Consider the following 18715-nt stretch of genomic DNA (forward strand, 5'->3'; position numbering starts at 1 on the left):
GGACTTCCTGGGACCTCAAACATTTTCTGGTGAAATATTGATATACTTCCTTTCAATTTCAAATGCTGTTCTTGTTTATAGTGTAATCTTTTCTATTTTTCTAGGGAAAATGGGTATGCCAAGACAATCAAAATTTGAAATTTTGCTTAAGTGGTACAAAAGATTTTATTTCAGAAATGTATAAATTACTACAAAGTAAAATGCCTAAATTAGATATTCATAAATTGAGATTAAAATGGGAAAAAAATTTGGGAATAATAATTGATCAAGATGGTTGGAGAACTCTTTGTAGGGATAGTATGACTAGATTGTCAATGTGAGATATAGATTAGTCCATTATAATTTTATATATCAGTTGTATTTAACTCCTCAGAAATTAAAGAAATACAAATTTTTTTTTCAGATTTATGTTTTAGATATTGTAAAGAAGTAGGTTCTCTTCTACATTCAACTTGGTTATGTGATAGTGTTATTTTGGACACGACTGAAGGAATTTTTAGAGAAAGTTTTAAAGATTCAATTACCAATGGATCCAATATTATTTTTCTTAGGTAATGTTAAAAAGTTAAGTTTGAAACTGAGGTTGACCAGGAACCAAATTGTGTTTTTAAGATTAATATTGGCTGTAGCAATAAAATGTATAGCTATTACCTGGAAGAATGAGATTGATTTGGGATTGCAGAAATGGCATATGGAAATGAGATCTTGTATTCCATTGGAAAAAAAAGTATAATTTACGTGATAATTTATTTTTTTTGTTTGGAAAGTGTGGATCCCTTATTTAGATTATATGGGTATAAAATTTTGAATTTCTTGTAGCTCTTTGTGGTGATGTTGCTCTGATTCATGGCAGTTGATTATATTTTTGATTGTTTAAATCTCTCCTTTTTTCCCTCTTTTTTTCTTTTTGGGATTATTGGGTGAGAGGAGGGTGGGTATTGGGGGTGATGGGAGGAGGGGAGGGGGGGTTGTATTTCTTTATTCAAATTTTTAAATAAAGTATTCAAAAAAAGGAAAAACGGGTCATAATTTTGTGACATATATCCATACATTCTGAAACTCGTTTTCCATTAGCCAGTTGTCTATTAGTTTCTATTTCCAATTGTTATGAGCCCAGAGGACCCCAAAAACCAGAAGCAATAGATATTCACGAAGACAAATGGTTACTTAAACAAGAGTTGCTTTTAATTATCTTTAAACATGAAAACAAGAATAACTTACTACTATTAACTTAACCCCCTTCTAATTCTAAGCACAAGTGTATGTAATGTGTGTATGTTTAGAAAAGGTCTTTGATTCAGAGTCCAATCTCACTTCTTACTCTTCCAACTTCACTGGTTTCCAGCAATTCTTATACTGTGAGCAGAATTTAAATTTGGTGCTTGAAAGGTAAATGTTTACCGCTCAAGAAGGTTCTTGTCAGTTTTCAGAGACTTGTTGTTCTTGGACACAAACTGATTCCATCTAGTCAGCCACATCAGCCGAAGAAACTTGCCCCATCAGGGATGATAACCTTTCTTTCAGGTCACCACAGAGTTCCTTTTTTTTTCTCTTATTTCAAATGAAATATTAGGCAGCCAGTCCTCTCCTCTTGTATGGACCACAAGGTCTTTGACCAGGTTGAACTAAGAACTCACAACCTGTCTTCAAAATGGGGTTTTTCCACAAGCTTGCCAGCTTGTCCTTTTTCAGTCCCAGCTGCTGTTGCTAAATGTAGCACTGTAGAACTCAATTCTCTCTCTCTCTCTCTCTCTCACACACACACACACGCACACACACACAGAGAAAAAGCCTGTTTGACTCTCTCTATTTTCAAAATCACATGACCCTCTTAGAACAGCAAATTGCACTCAGACAGCCTTTTACTCCGAACCTAATCCTCCAAGTTCTTTCATCTGTTGCTTTTCAAAACAACAATCCCTTGGGCACTCATCAAATTTTTGTGAAGGCACTTGGAGCTGGGCCTGTCTGGCTTGAGCAGAGCTCCAGTCTTTTTAAATAAGATCTGTTTTGGTGTTTGTATGTTACCTGCACTAAAAACCTGCCACAATATATCTCCTTTAAAACATATCTATTTACAATATAAAATACAACATAATCTGGCCTCCAATGTCTGCTTCTGGATTGTTTCATTAAAGCTCAATGTTAGGTCAAGGATAAGAACAATCTTCAAATTGCTTACAGCCATACCCATAGCAGATTATTACAAAGCATGTAAGTAAACTAACAATGCACAGGAAGAAGGCTGTTGGCTCACAGCAGAAGGCCAATTGACAGGCATATGGTCCAGGAGCTGACAAGACAATACCCTAAAAGACACTTGGTATAAAGATAATCTGTTAAATAATATGACATCTATCAATGCAAACGGTTGTTCAGAGATACTCTGAGCTTTGTATCATAAGAGAATACAATAGGGCTGTGTAAATTAGACTGCAATGAAATCCCCAGGAGGAGACCAAAGCAGATTCCGAACTGGAAAATATGCCTCTTATTACATCAAAACAATCATGGTTATATGTTAATCAAAAATTGGTGTGTTTGTATATCCAGTGAACCACCCCCACAATACCAGTGTATAAAAGGATGCTTTGCAAAGCTAACCTCTTTGTCCTCAAATGCTTTTAGACTAGCGATATGAACTACCTTGTACCATTAAATGTGTTTTTTTATATTCAGAGAGCCTTGTCAGCTAAGATGTGCCCCAATAGAATGATACATTTACAGTAAAAATCCCTGGTATCCAGAATTCAAGCAGCCAGCAATCTAAACAATCAGCAAAAAAAAATCAAGGAAATAAATAAGTAAAAGTAAAATAAATAAGAATAAATAAAAATTTAAGATTGTAAAAGTAAATACAACCCATTGGTGAAGATGAGAGCAAACATTCAGCCAGTGGAATGCCCATTCATGCTCCACCTGCAGCAGTTGTTTGAACAAAGTTTCAATAAAGTTGAGTTTAAATAAAATGGCATTGCCCAGGATGAAGAGCCAGCCAATGCCACTCACCACTGGGGTGACTCTCCCAAAGTGTCTCCCTATCCCTGCCTAGTAAGATTTTTTTTAATCTTTATTGGTGTTAAGTATATTAGTCAGGCTTGATGTGTAAACTTGGGGGAGGGGGGTTAATTATAATGGCGACACAGTTAGCATAGCGATCATCGCAACACTGTTACAGTGCCAGTGTCTGAGGCTCGAATTTAAATTTATATTTTTTTAAGTTATGGGAATTACCTGATTAAAGTGAACATTACATAATTAAGGACTGCAAGAGTGCATCTCAGCCAAATGGAAATGTGCATATAGAGCATCCATGATCCCCATGGATGCCAGACACTGGGGATTTTACTGTATGTAGAAAATACCAAGAGGAACATGCACTTTGGCCCATCATGTCTGTGCCACCCATGATGCCAATTTAACTAATCCCATCTACTTACAAAAGGCCTGTATCTACTTACACATGGCCTGTATCCCTTTGGTCCATGCCTGTTCTTCTAAATGTTTAAATGCCTCTTAACTGTTGTTACTCTATCTGCTTCTACCAACTCCCCAGGTCAAGGTTCCAGGCACCTCCCACCCTCTGTGAAAAAATATTTGCCTCGTAAACCTCCTATAAATTCCCCTCCTCTCACATTACAATTATGCCCTCTAGTATTTGACATTTCCTCCCTGGGAAAAATTCTCTTGACTACCTACCTATCCAAGGAACTTCAAAAATTGAACATCCCTGTTTGCCATAAACAGAACAGTAAAAGCAGCTCAACCATTGGTAATGACCAAGATCAAAGAAGGGGCATAAAAAAGTAACAATAAAAATCAGAAGGCCTGAGGTCTGTGAGAAATTTAGAATTCAGCAAAGACAAAATATTTAAGTAGAAGGAGGGAAATAGAATATGAGAGAAATCTTGGAAGGAGCAGAAAAACAAATAAATAAACCAGTGTATTACAGTTCCTGAGATAGGGATTTGAGTTTTCCAAAATCTGATTTAGTGTTCTAAGAGAGGGAATTGAAAACAGAGGCTTGGACAATACTGGGCATCCAGTGGAGAGTTTTGATTGCATTGGCAGTTGAGTGCCTCCAATGGCATAAATATCACTGCCCTCATTCAAAGCACCCTATCACTGACCCTTCAGATTTGATTTTAGTCTTCAACGCAGATATCCAGTAAAAATCCCAGTGAATGTTTTCACACTATTAATTTCAGAGATGGGCATTAGTTATCCAGAGAAAAATATTGTCACATAGACCCAAACAAACATGGAACTTACCTTTCAGCATAATCCCTTTCTTTTGCAAATCTCAAGAATGCTCCCATAGGATCTGAACCAGTACTTAATATGAAAACAAGTGGAGTTTTGTTGGACATATCCTGATAAAGAGTGGCCAGGTCAACTGGAGGATTCTCTATGAACTCTTGCCCAAGAGATTCTATGACAAAATCTGTGATTGCAAAGATGACCTAGAAAAGTGAAAATAAAATGCTTTAAAAAATTATTTTCAGACTATTTGATTTCAGATTAATTTTTTGAGCTGTAAGATATTTTAAGATAGTAAAGATTTTGATCATTTTTGGCAAAAGTAAATCATGATTACCCACCTGTTCCCCGTGTCCCTTAAATCCTGTACCTATCACTGCTTAAAATACATTTAATAAGGTAGCCTCTTTTAATTCATGGTGCAAAAAATTCCACAAACTCACAACTCTCTGAGAGAAGCAATGCCTCCTCGTTTCTATTTCCTCAAAACTTGAAGCTATGTCGCTCAGCTTTAATCTCACCTGTCAGTAGAAATGCTTCCAGGTGGTCTATTCCCTTTATAATTTTATCTGCTTCTATAAGATTTACCCTCTTCCTTCTAAACTCCAATAAGTATAGTCCCAGGTTATGCAATTTTGTCATAAACTCACCCTTTCATTTCTGCAATCAACCTGGGTGAACTCCAGGTGTACCCTCATCAGCACCCTATTCAGTTGCTGCACAACTTCTATGCTCTTAAATTCAATCCCTCCAGCAATATAGGCCAACATTCCATTTGCCTTCTTGATCTCCAAATTTCCATCAGTACCAGAGCACAACAGGGCTCCGTTCAGCTCCCTGTTCTAATCGTTATACACCTATGACTGTGTGGCTCGGTACGACAACAACAAATTTGCTGATGAATACAACGGTAATGGGTTGTATAAAAAGGGACATACAGGGGATGGAGATTGAAAACTTGGCAATTAGTACAAGTCTTTTATTGATGGCAGCACCAAGAACACAGCAGGTCCTGGGTCGTGTGGATCCTTGATGATTGCTGCTGCTCTCTGACAACAGTGTTTTATCTGGATTTTCTCAATAATGTGACGTACTGGGCAGTATCCACTACCTTTTGCAGAGCTTTCTGCTCAAAGGTATTGGTGCTCCCATACCATCGTGATGCAGCCTGTCACCACACTTTCCACTTCACAGCCATAAAAGTTTACCCAGGGATTTTGATGTCATACAAAACCTCCACAAATTATTGAGAAAGTAGATTCATTTACATGCTTTCTTCAAGATGACATTTGTTTTTTGGGTCCAGGATATGTCCTGCAAGATAGTGTGGCAGATTTTGTTGTTTTTGCATTGTATATAGATATGTTTTTTGGAGATACATTGGGGCAGGATTTTTAATGTAGGTCACATACAAACACTTCAAAACAAATCTCATTTAAAATGCTGGAGCTCTGCTCAAGCCAGACAGGGCGGCTCCTGAGGCCTTTGCAAAAACTTTGGGGAGTTAAGTCCAAGAGACTTAACTAATGGATTGTTGTTTTGAAAAGCAACAGATGAAAGAAATCGGAGGAGGAGTTCGGAGCCACTGTCTATCTGGAGTGCAGCTTGCTGTTTTAAGAGGGTAATGTGGTTTTTCCAGTAGAGAGTCAAACAGTCTTTTCTCTGAGAGAGAGAGAGAGAGAGAGAGAGAGAGAGAGAGAGAGAGAGAGAGAGAGAGAGAAATTAGTTCTGCAGTGTTTCAACAGCAGCAGCAGCTGTGACTGGAACAGGCCAAGCTGGAAAGCTTATGGAAATACCCCATTTGGAAAATGGCTTGTGAGTGCTTAGTTCAGCCTGGTCAAACCCCATGTGGTTCATACAAGAGGGGAGAACTAGCTGCCTAATGTTTCACTTGAAATAAGAGAAACAAAAAGGAACTCTGTGGTGACCTGAAGGAAAGAAGCTATCATCTGGAGAACCCTGATGGGACAAGTTTCTTCAGCAAGGCAGTGATTTAGCTGATTAAAAGGGATCAGTTTATGTCCAAGAACAACAAATCTCTCTGAAAACCAACAAGAACCTTACTGAGTGGTAGCCATTTACCTTTCAAGCACCAAAGCCTGGTGAACTTCATAAATGTTAAATTCTGCACACAGTCTAAGAATTGCATTCAACCAGTAAACTTGGAGGAATGAGAAGTGAGATTGGACTGTGAATCAAAGAACTTTTCTAAACTTACACACACATTACTTACATGTGCACTTAGAATAAGAAGGGGGTTAAGTTAGGTAGTTAAGTTAATAGTGGTAAGATAAAGTATGATCCTGTTTTCATATTGAAATATAATTAAAAGCAACTTTTGTTTAAGTAACCATTTGTCTTGGTGAATATCTATTGCTGCTGGGTTTTGGGGTCCTCTGGGCTCGTAACAATAGTGACTCTCAAGAATTTAAATTTGCTCACTTTCTTTACCTCTGATACCCCAATGATCACTGAATCATATACCTCTGGTTTTACTCCCTTACATTCCGCCTTCATGAATGAGGGTGAAGCAATGATGGAGTTTTATGGTGCCATCTGCGAAGCCCAGATGTCCCACCCTGATAGCTACATGATTATAGCCAATGACTTCAACCACAGCAACTGGAAAACTGTTCTACCAAGATTTCAACAGCATGTTAACTTCATCGGCAGAGGATAGAACACCCTAAATCAAGCATACACTAACATCCCTGGTGTGCACAAGGCTGCTGCTCACCCCCACCTTGGATACTTAGACCACATATCTGACCTGTTCACCCCAGCATATAGACCGCTAGCAAAATGGATGGTCAGTTCACAGGGAGTACAGAATGTGGCTGGGGCAAGGGGGTGGAGGAGTGTGGTGGGTGAGACACAGCAGCACTACAGGACTGATTTGAAACTACAGACTGGAGCTGTTTCAGGGAGGTGGCCACCTACAACAGCCATTGAAACAATGACAAGTACATGATCAAGGATGTCAGAGATCAAATGCTACACAACCAGGGCATCCAAAAACCATGGTTAGATGCAGAGGTCGGTGCACTTCTCAGAGCTCAAGATGCAGCGTTCAGAACAAGAAGGCACAAAGATCAGCTAGGGCTAAACTCTCTGGTGCAATTCAGAAGGCAAGATGCTAGTACACAAAGAGGATCTACAGTCAGCTGTGCGACACCAGTGACACAAGATGCATGTGGCAAGGGATCAAAACAATACAGATCAGAACAATTTTTGAGTCAACAATGACACCTATCTTCAAGACAGACTGAACATCAACACACAGCTTAACAAGAAGAAAAGGTGAAAACTCCATTTCTCCCTGAAGAACATGCCCCTTACATAGTCATGTCCAAAGTAAGAACCCTATCCAAGGCACTGAGACCAGACAATATACCCAGTCAGGTACTGAAGGTCTGCACAGACCATCTAATAGAACTCTTCAACACATCAGTTCATTGTCTCTGCAGATTTTAAGACAGCTACCATCATCCCAGCACCAAAGATAACAGTAATAACATGCCTCAATAATTATTGACCAGTGGCACTAACCTCTACCATTATAAAATGCTTCAAGCATCTGGTGATGGAACATACAAAAACGCATCTCCAAGAGACACTAGACTCATTTCAACTTGACAATGACAGAACCGTTCCACTGACAATGCTATAACCTTGTTCCTGCACCCCATTCTGTCCCATCTGGAGAATGACACCTCATAGACCAGGCTGCTATTCATTTACTTGAGCTCAGTTTTTAATACATTCATATCCTTGAAGTTGATTGAGAAGCTGTCATCGTTGGAACTCAACACCTATCTCCGTAACTGCATTCTGGACTTCCTAACAGAAAGATCACAGTCTGTCTGGATTGGCAGTAGAAAGTCAAGCACTATTATGCTGAGTACGATCACACCTCTGGGGTGTATGCTCAGCCCATGCCTGTACACGCTGCTGACCCATGACTGCAATGCCAGATCCAGCTTCAATAGAATCATTGTTTGCAGATAACATAACAGTAGTTAGCCTCATGATGTCACAATATAGAGAAGAAGTGGAAAATCTCATGAAACAGTACAAGAATAACAACCTGGCTTTCCATGTGGACAAGACAAAGGAGATGATTGTGGATTTCAGGGTAATCAGAGATAACCACCCTCCATTATACATTAGTTCCTCTGAGTCCACTTAACAAGTGACCTATCCTGGACATATAACATCTCCTCAGTTAACAGGAAGGTGTAACATCGATGAAACTTCCTTAGAAGGCTGAGGTGGGAAATGCTACCACCCACCATTCTGTCAACCTTTTACAGGAGCTCTATCGAGAGTGACCTGACTGCTGCATCACAGTATGGTATAGTTGTTGTAAGGCATCAATTGACAGGACCATAATTGAGGCAGATAGGATCACTGAGGTCACCCTACCGACTCCACCCTGTTTTGTTGGGTTGCATTCGGATAATAAATGCACTTGAACTAAAATCCACAATCAGCTCCTTGGCTTTAGTGATACTGAGTGCAAATTTGTTCCTAGTATACCCTTCTGTCAAATTTTCATTCTCCCTCCTGTATGCTGACTCATCGTCCCTTTTTATACAACCCACTACTGTGGTATTGTCAGTAATATTTGTAGATGGTATTATAGATGTACTGACCCATACAGTCATAGTTGCACAGAGAGTAGAGCAGGGGGCCAAGAATGCGGCCCAATGATGCTTCAGTGCTGATGGAGATTGTGGATCACTGATAGTGGTCTGGAGGTGAGGAAATTACTTCGTGGGATATTAAGGCCAAGGTTTTGGAGTTTGTTGATTGGTTTTTTGAGGCAATTTTGGTGTTGATTGTGAAATGTAGTCGATAAAGAGCATCCCGATCTATTCATCTTTGCTGTCTAAGTGTTCCAGGACAATGTATAGAGATAGTCAAATGGCATCTGTAGCTGCAGTAGGCAAATTGGAACAGATCCATGTCACTGCTCAGACAGAAGCACACTGCTCATGTGCTTCAACACCAGCCTCTCAAAACACTTCATTACTATGAATGTGAGTCCCACAATGGCATAATTATCATAATTAATAATAATTATGCTATTGGAAATAACATACCAATTCTATCCATCCTGATTAGCCAATTATCAACAGGAGGGGTTGGGCAATTATGATTCACCCCCTATGGATTTACTTTTTGTTCCAGGGTCTAGATACTAGTAAGTCTCCAGTGTTTGTATCTATAAAGAGGCAAAAAGATTATACCCCTGAGGAATAGTCAAATTGTCCCTCTCAGGTTCTCACGACTTTGAGGGTATCCCAGATGACTACTATTTATTTCTGGCACTTCTCTATTTTTATGTGTTGTCAACCCACTGATAAAGGAAGCCAAAGAGAAAATATCCTTTCTTCCATCATATTCAAATAGATGTAATTGAATATCTCTGCATAATTAAGGAATAAGTTCTATTTGTCTTTTTGGAAAGCACCAAAACAAAGGGGTTACATGCTTGGGAAAGCAGGCAACAGTCTTTCTCCTGATCTTCTGTATGCGTCTTGGTAGTATGGGACAAAATGTTAGAAAATTAGCCCCATATTTAAAAGGCACACTAAAACAATTTTTGCAATAACCTATTAGACTGGGGGAATATAATATTACTGGAATAATTAATTAGCATCCCTCCAATGTATTGAATCCTTCTTGAATAAAGGCAGCACTTAGCAATTAACAAAATCTGCATTAGAACTATTCATTTTTGTTTTAGATCAATTTTGCAAATAAAAAAGCAATATTAATTGAAATGTTAGCATGTTAAAAATGAAACCAAAGAAACTTCTAGTCTTCTAAGATCAACATCTACCGGTCAGGAACATTCTGAAAAGGTGTGGAACAAAAGAAAATCTTTTTCTCTTCTGCATTCATGTAGTGGCAATTACACAAGAGCAATTCTTATTGAATAATACATGGTGTAAAAAGGTGATGTAAAACTATCTTTTTTCAAGTATTAGTTGGATAACAAACATATTTTGATATTTTGAACATTATCGGTCAAATGAATAGCATACCTTTTCTTCCATGAAACATTTAACTAAAATAAGTTTCTGAAATATGGTCAGCCTTTCATTCCAGTGTCCTCTAATAATATATTCATCACTTTCCTTCTGAGGATCTGGTGGATAAGGTGGTAATTTTGACACATAACCTCCCCAAGATGAAGGGTTGATATTAAGATCAAGACGTCCTGGAAAATTAGTTTACAAATATTGTTAAATGCAAGGCTTGAATAAGAATTTGAAAATATGCTATTAGACATTCATTATCAATTGACAAATTGTACTTCATATAATCTTAAAACTGTGTTATAGCCACAGGATATAACGAAATGAGGAAGGAGAAACTATAATGAGTTTGAACACATACATTCATGGCTCATGCTTAATTTTTAAAAAAATTTAGACATACAGCACAGTAACAGGCCATTTTGGCCAACGTATCCATGCTTCCCAATTTATACCTCATTAACCTACACCCCTAGTACATTTTGAACAGTGGGAGGAAACTAGAGCCCCCAAAGAAAACCCACGCAGACATGGGAAGAATGTACAAACTCTTTACAGACAGCGCAGGATTCGAACCCTTGTCTGGTCCACTTAAGTGTGGTCACAGATATCAAAAATATGATGAATGATATTTTTAAAAGTTAGCAATTTTTTTTAGAGTACTATGTAAAATATTCATGATTTACCTAATTTGACAGTAATGGAAGTTGCAAGTATTTCTATTGTGATTCCTTTAAAGGCTGGCAAATTCTCTTCGAGGTCACAACATGCATGCCACGTAACTGTTCCCAACCAATGTTCTGGTGGTTTTGGAGGATATTCCTAAAAAAATATAAATCTAGAATTCAATATCATATTGGTAATTTCAAAAAGACAACCCTTTACTGATATCCACAGGTGGTGGTCTTCCATCTTCTGCTGCTATTCTTGGTGGTAGACATGGAAGGTATGTTGCAGTAGTGACGGGGAGTAAATAAAATGCATTTTTTGCTGGAACATTCTACAGATGTAATGCACAGCTGGTTAAGGGAATGATTTTTTTTTAGTGTGGAGGAGTAAGTGCCGATCAAGTGGGCTGCTTTGTCCTGGAAATTTGTTGAATGTTATTGGAACTCATATGGCCAGACAAGTGGAAAATATTTTATCATGCTTCAGAGTTGAGCCTTCTAGTTTATACAAATGCTTTTGGTTGTCAGCAGTAGGCCACTCATTTCAGAATACCTAATCTCTGATATGCCTTTGTAATCAGAGTATTTATAGGTTTGACCCAGTTAAGTTTCCGGTCATTGGTAACCTTCAGTTCTTTTTGGTGATGTTCATTTATGAATGTCAAATAGAATTGAGCAGATTTCCTCTTGTTAGATAGGATTTTGGTTGGAATTTGTGTGGCAAGGATGTTGCCATTATCAGCCGATATTTTAATGTTGTTTACTTCTTCCTCTGTCTACTATCTTCCAACTGAGTTAGAGCCACAAATATGCTAGAAAATGAGGAAGAAACTCTAATGTTTGAACATATAGAATCATGAATCTTGCAGTTTGATTACAGATGTCAAAATTATAATGATAGATACTTTGAAAAGTTGCAATTTCATTTTGTAATATAATGTAAAATATTTATGATTTTACTAAGGAGTTGAAAGTAGAACTGAACACAATGCAGTCATCAATGAGTCTCCCCATTTCCAACCTGCTGATGGATGGAAAATCATTGATAAAGTTGCTGAAGATAGATGGGCCTCGGACACTCTTCTAAGGAACACCTACAGTCCTGACCTGGAACTGGGATGATTAACCTCCAACATCCACAGTCATCTTTATGTGAGGAATGACACACCCCTCCCCTTACCCCCGATGCCATGGAATTTAGTTTTACCAAAAGTCCTTCATACCAGTCTCAAATAAAAGATGTGGTTGTTTAATAAATAGTCCCTATTCAGCATTATCTGGATACCTTTCAAAACACCAGTTAAAAGCAACTGCACATACTAACATAGTCATAATGTTACAGACTGCCAAGTTTATAAACCAAGCATAATTCTTTGAATGGAATTTCATCCACTTCAGTATCTCAAATGACAATTATTTCTTGCTCAGAACAATAAAGTTGCAGTTCAAGCATGTACCTTTTCCAAGCTTCCCACACCTCTGAGGAAAAAGTTCCATTCAGCATCTGAGATTTTATTGTCCTGCCGTAGGATCTCAGTGCACAGCAAGAAACTGTAGACGAGTTTGTGTTGTTCAAAGAGGCCTCTGGAAACATTCGTGTATATGGCAAATAATGTCATGTTTAATAAAATCTTCAGACGTTTCTTCAGGTTATAGGTTTTGTCAGAGGATTCAATGGTCATATTAAATAGCTATTAAAAGGAAAATTCGTTTTTAAAAAAAATCATTCCTTATTATTACATTCTATCTGAATATTTGTACTTCTTTTGAAGAACCAAAACAATCCATTTCTATTCTGGCCAATATACATATGTTAAAGGTCTGCACTAAGCCATATAGTGCTCTCTCTCTGTCAGAGAGACTACAGATGCTACAAAACTGGAGAAACAAAATGCTGGAGGAACTCAGCAAAATGGGCAGCAGTGTGAAAGACAAGAGATAGTCAATATTTTGGGCCAAAAACACTCATCAGCAATAGCAAGAAAGGGGCAGGCACCTAAATAAAAGGATTGTGTGGGGAGTGAGCTGCACAAGTTGGCAGGTGATAGGCAAATAGAAGTGAGAGGAGGATCAAACGGAAAAAATAGGTGAGAAGCTAAGAAATGAAAGGAGGAGGCGGCAGAGAACTGAGGAAGATGTACTCTTACACGAGGAAAGGAAGGGGTGAGGAGCTGGAGGAAGGAATGAAGGTGTAGATGACAAGCAAAAAGAGGAAGCAAGGAAGTGGAAAAGAAGAAATGGACACTGAGATAAAGGATGGGTTAAGTAAGCAAGCTGAGAGGAAATTGCATGTCAATGTTGATGCCGTCTAGTTGGGGACTACCCAATAGAAGAAGCACTTCCTCCAATTTGTAAGTGGCCTCAAAATGGCAGAACAGTAGCCATGGACAAGCATGTAGGTATGGGAATATGAAGTTAAATTAAAGTGGCTGGCCTCTGGGAGATCTTGGATGTTGCAGCCAATAGATCAAAGAAAGGTGCACAATGAAGCTATCTCCAAATCTGTGCCTGGTCTCTACTTCCTGATGTAGAGAAGGCCGCACTGAAAGCATTGGATGCAGTAAGTGACCTCTGCAGATGTACAGATAAAGTTTTGTCTCACTTGGAAGGGTTGGTTAGAGCCCTGAAGGAGGAGGTATAGGTGCAAATTGTGCAAAGGATGCAGAGACTCTTCAGAGAGAATAAATAGGTTAAATGAGTAGGCAAGGGTTTGGTATTTGGAGTACAATGTTGATAAATGAGAGGTCATTCTCTTTGGGGGAAAAAATGGTGAAAGATTGCAAAGGGACTTGGGAGTGTTTATGCATGAATTGCAAAATGTTAGTTTGCAGGTGCATCAAGTTATCAACAAGCTAAATTGAATGTTGGCCTTTCTTGCTATCAGGAATGAATTTAAGAGCAAGAAGGTTTATTGTAACTGCCCCATATACTTAAGACACAGTTAGATAGATTTTTGCATTGTAGGATAAGTAGGATAATGGGTAAAAGGCAGGTAGGTGGAATTGAGTCCATGGCCATATCAACAATGATCTTATTCAGTGGTAGAGCAGGCAAAGAACATTCTTGCTCTGACTGAACTACTATTTGTTTTCTTTTTCAACATGGAAATAATGCACTTTAAAAGTTTATTTTAATACTATATGCAGTATGTCAAAACTAGAAATAAAATTTGTCATAATAAAGACCATGGAGACAATCTCAAGCACACATTTTGCATGCATTACAAAATAAAAATGCAAACCTGTTTAAAATATTTTAAAGAAAACTGGTACATTGGATCTATTTCAGACAAGCTGGCCACAACAAAATACATAACAGATCCACGAGTAGCCACAGGACGATATTTCTCACGAGCAGAATTAATTTTTTGTTCTGTAGCTTCAGCTTCCTCCAATCGGACTTTGATGGCACCTGAAGTAACCTACATAAAGGCACAGTTATATTAATTATCTGCAATAAAATACATCACAATTTTAATTTTAATTACATTTTGCTGCCCCTGATATTGTGATAATTATCTGAGTCCATGCTTTGAATGATCTAATTAATCATGACATAACTGAACGCAAGAACAACCTCAGGTAGCTGAACAGCCTGCCCCCTCTTGCAAATGATGCTAATGGGAAATTGTACCTGCCAATTTTCTATATCAGGAACTAAGCCCACAGCCTTCGAACATAAAATTACTGTTATAGGCTTCTGAGTAAAGATTACAATGAATATAGCACAACCTGATGTCTCCGGTCCTTCACAAGACAATAGTGTTATTAACAATCGGGTCATTATCTCACAATGTAAGAGCTTCTCTTCAATTTCACTTCAGTCATTATATTTAGGTACTATTGATTTCCCCTTACCCTTTCCCCATTCACTTTCTATATCACAAATTTGCCTTCCTATTATTATTTCTGTAGCTTGTCTAGAGTAGGCAACCATCTTCAGTTTTCTGACTGCCCCAATCACTGCCAACCAGAGGGTTAGTATGAGTTCTAATTGAGTGAAGAAATTAAGACAATCATTTCATTTTACTTTTCAATGTGTTATCCAAGATTACCACAGATCCAACTCATAGTCATTGTGGAAGAAGCACCAACTATGGGCCATTGTATTGACTGAAATATGCAATAGTAAAGAAGTATAGGTAATTGCTTCTTCACAACTTCCATACACTATTCTTCCTTTCAAATCTTTTATTTCACTTCTCAAAACCACTTATTTTACATAAATGGAAGAGAAGGAGAATGAAATTACAAAAATAAATGATGAAGTAGATACTCTGGTAGATGATTTTGGTGTCCTTTCCCCCAATGATTTTACCTAGTAGGCATTATATCCTGTCATCGTTACTTCTTAAAAGGAAGTTTTTTTGATCTCCACACCTTTGGAAAATAGGCTGAGAATGGCAAATATAGTCCCTTTGTTTAAGAAAGGTAAGAGGGAGAGTTCTGGGGATTATAGACCAGTAGTGGGCAAACTATTGGAGAGAATTCTTGGGGACAGAATTTACGGAGCATTTAGAGAAGCATAGTCTTCTCGGGGATAGTCAGCATGACTTTGTGAAAGGTTGGTCCAATCTCATGAGCCTAATTATAAAAGTAAGGCTGTAGATGTGGTGTAAATCACTTTTATTAAGGCATTTGATAAGGTCCTGCATGGTAGGCACATTCAGAGAGTCATGAGGCATGGGATCCAAAGAACTTTGGCTGCTTGGATTCAGAATTAGCTTGCCTGCAGAAAGTAAAGGGTTGAATTCTGCCTGGAAATCAGTGACAAATAGCATTCCACAGGGATCTGCTCTGAGACATCTGCTCTTTGTGATTTTTATAAATGGCTTGGATGAAGAAGTGGAGGGGTGGATCAGTAAGTTTACAGATGATACAAAGGTTGGAGGTGTTGTGGATATGAAGAAGGTTTTTGTAGGTTATAACAGGATATTGACTGGATGCAGAGTTGGGCAGAGAAGTGGTAGATGGAGTTCAGTCTGGATATGTGAAGTGATGTAATTTGGAAGGTGGAACTTGGAGGAAGAGTACATGGTAATGGCAGGATTGTGAGAGGACAGCTTAGGGGACATGTCAGAGATGGGCTTTTACACAGGGAGTGGTGAGTGCCTGAAGTGCATTGTCAGGGATTGTGGCGAGAGGTGGGGGGTAGGGGAATGTTGGTCTGATACAACAGATAAACATATTAATACAATAAAAATAGAGGGCTATGGGTGAAAGTTACATTTCTGTGGAGTAGGTTTACATCGGACGACACAACATTGAACGAGTGTGGTGAAATGTTCTATGTCACTCTAGTAAGGAAACAAAAAAATTGCTCTATGTGCCAGTGACAGAGGTATGTACAAGGAACTGTCACACTGGACATAGAAGTGTAAAGAAAATTATATGTTACAGCTGTGGCTTATCAGGCTATGGTTGGAGGAAGTGTCCTAGTATAGGAGTAAGATCTGGCCATCATCTACCAAAACAAGCAGGGAGCATAACAAAGTGGCTGTGTTAATTAGATTCTATTAAGCAACTTGTGTCTACATTTGCTTTGAATACGTGGAGATCTTTGTAATATACAGAACCTTATTTTCCTTCCAAAGTGGATGATCTAACATTTACCAACATTGTACCTCATCTGCCAGATCCTTGCCCACTCACTTAAAGTATCTATATCTTTCTGAAGACTCTCTATATCTTCTACTCAATTTGTTTTTCCACTCAATCTGATGTCATCAGTAAACTTAGATACATTGCATATGGTGCCCTCCTCCAAATCATTGTGTGAATAGTTGTGGCCCCAGCACTAATCACAGCAGCATTCTATTGATTGTCAATCAAAGAAGCACATTTTACCAAAACTTTCTTGTCCTTTATTGGTTAACCAATCCTCCATCCATGCCTATAAAATAACCCCTGTATCCTTTCTTATTCAGGTCTTTTAAGTGGCACCTAATCAAACACCTTTTGGAAATAGTAGATACTTTGCATATTAGGTAATAATCATCCTTCTGAATGTTTTTCATAGAAGGAAAATAAATACTCCAAATTCAATTATCTTGTTCATTGCCCTGATAAGACATTTCATAAAACAAGTTACCTTTGACTCTTGAAGGGTGTTTATTAATTCTTCATTATCCAAGATGTTACCTTCTGAAGTAAAAAGCAGCTTCAAGATTCTATCTTCAATAGCTTTCAACTGATTTTTATCAGAGTTGATTTGAACAATTAACTGATTTCTTTGTTCTTCAAGTTCAGGTTTCTCTAATCGTACAACATCACTGTAAAAGAACATACCAAGAAACCATACAATGCAAGTAAACAATGCAGAAAAAATAAATGCTGGAAGAACTCAACAGGTTAAGCAACATCTGAGGAGGCAAGGTGATGGTAAACATTTCGGGTTGAGTCCCTACATCAGGGTCTAATACAAAGCAGTCTGATTTTAATGGAAGTGACTGAGCAGTTTGCAAAATGTAATCAAATCAAATAGGAAAACCATGTCACAGGCTACTTATTATAAAACTTTGTGAAGAGATGATTACATCACTGATACCAAGAGGAAAGAAGCAGCTCATAGGAAATAATGGATAATAGTAAGTTCTCCTGCCAATATTTTTTTCATGTTTTCTTCCATCACAGCTGCAGAGCATACTGAAAAGGGAGAGTAAACAATCAGTAGTTGTAGTAAATGTCATTGTCAACAATACGAGTAGAAAAGAATGTGTGGTCCTCCAGCATAAATTTAAGGTTATAGGTAGATTAAAAGCTTTTAATGTTGTAATTACTGGATTACTTCCAGTACCACATGCTCCTAAACATAGAGGTAAGAATAGAGAGGTTAGATTAAAGTATGACTAAATGGTTGGTTTAGTAGGAAGTCTCTTGATTTTTGATTGTTGGAATCATTTCTGGGGTAGATGGGACTTATAAAAGGAGGATGGATTGCATCTGATTAGGTTCAATACCCTTGCCCAGAATTTTTTTTTGTGCTGTTGGGAAGGTTTTAAACTACTGTAATTTGTCAGAGGGTTAGGGCACAGAATGAAATAAAACTGGGGCAAGATCAGTCATGTACACAAGAACATTTCAGTCAGTCCAGTGGGCAGAACAGATATGGATATAAGACACATGCAAGGACTGGAAGGTTAAACTGCATCTATTATAATTCAAGAAGCCTGACGCGTAAGGCAGGTGAATTTAGATCATTGATCAGCATGTGGTAACATGATATTGTTGCAATTACTGAGACTTGTCTTGAAGGGCAGGACTGGAGGGAGCATTGGATTATTGTAGTTATGAGGAAGGCTCCTAACAGGAAGCCATAGGGATAAAGTTTAGAAATTTTTAAAAAGGGGGTAGTGACATTGCTTGGAATATACTGTGTGCCAGTAGAGAATATAAAGCTCCAGGCATTGGAATCCTCAATTTCAAAAAATTACTGGAGGAACTCAACATACGAGATAGCATCCATGTGTAGAAATGGTCCATCAACATTTCAAGTCTGAACCCTTTCTCAAGACTAAGACAGAAGAGGTGAAATTACAGATGGAAAGGGAGAACTTATGACAGCATTGCTGCCACCTCCTGTACACATGTAGAACTTGACAATTTTATTAAATTTACTACGAGCTTTCACCCTGGCCTTTAATTTACCTGGTTTATGATACCTATCTCCTCTTCCTTGACCTCTCTGTCTCTATCTCAGAGGACAAACTATCTACTGATATCTATTACAAACTCACTGACT

The 18715-nt window shown here is 38.1% G+C and overlaps 1 protein-coding gene across 10 annotated transcripts in view; it reads right to left on the reverse strand.

The window, feature by feature from the left end:
- The window catches only part of dnah6 (dynein, axonemal, heavy chain 6), a 362044-nt gene that overhangs the window by 58057 nt on the left and 285272 nt on the right, over positions 1–18715 (reverse strand). For all 10 annotated transcript variants that reach the window (XM_069923917.1, XM_069923897.1, XM_069923911.1 and 7 more), the window contains 6 exons: positions 17066–17246; positions 14217–14396; positions 12433–12666; positions 10994–11129; positions 10314–10489; positions 4273–4463 (listed from right to left, as the gene is read on the reverse strand). In XM_069923917.1, the coding sequence (XP_069780018.1) occupies positions 4273–4463; positions 10314–10489; positions 10994–11129; positions 12433–12666; positions 14217–14396; positions 17066–17246 (1098 nt within the window). The remainder of the gene's footprint in view (positions 1–4272; positions 4464–10313; positions 10490–10993; positions 11130–12432; positions 12667–14216; positions 14397–17065; positions 17247–18715) is intronic.

The sequence above is a fragment of the Narcine bancroftii genome, chromosome 1 (genome assembly GCF_036971445.1).
Source record: "Narcine bancroftii isolate sNarBan1 chromosome 1, sNarBan1.hap1, whole genome shotgun sequence".
In the NCBI taxonomy this organism is placed as follows: domain Eukaryota; kingdom Metazoa; phylum Chordata; class Chondrichthyes; order Torpediniformes; family Narcinidae; genus Narcine; species Narcine bancroftii.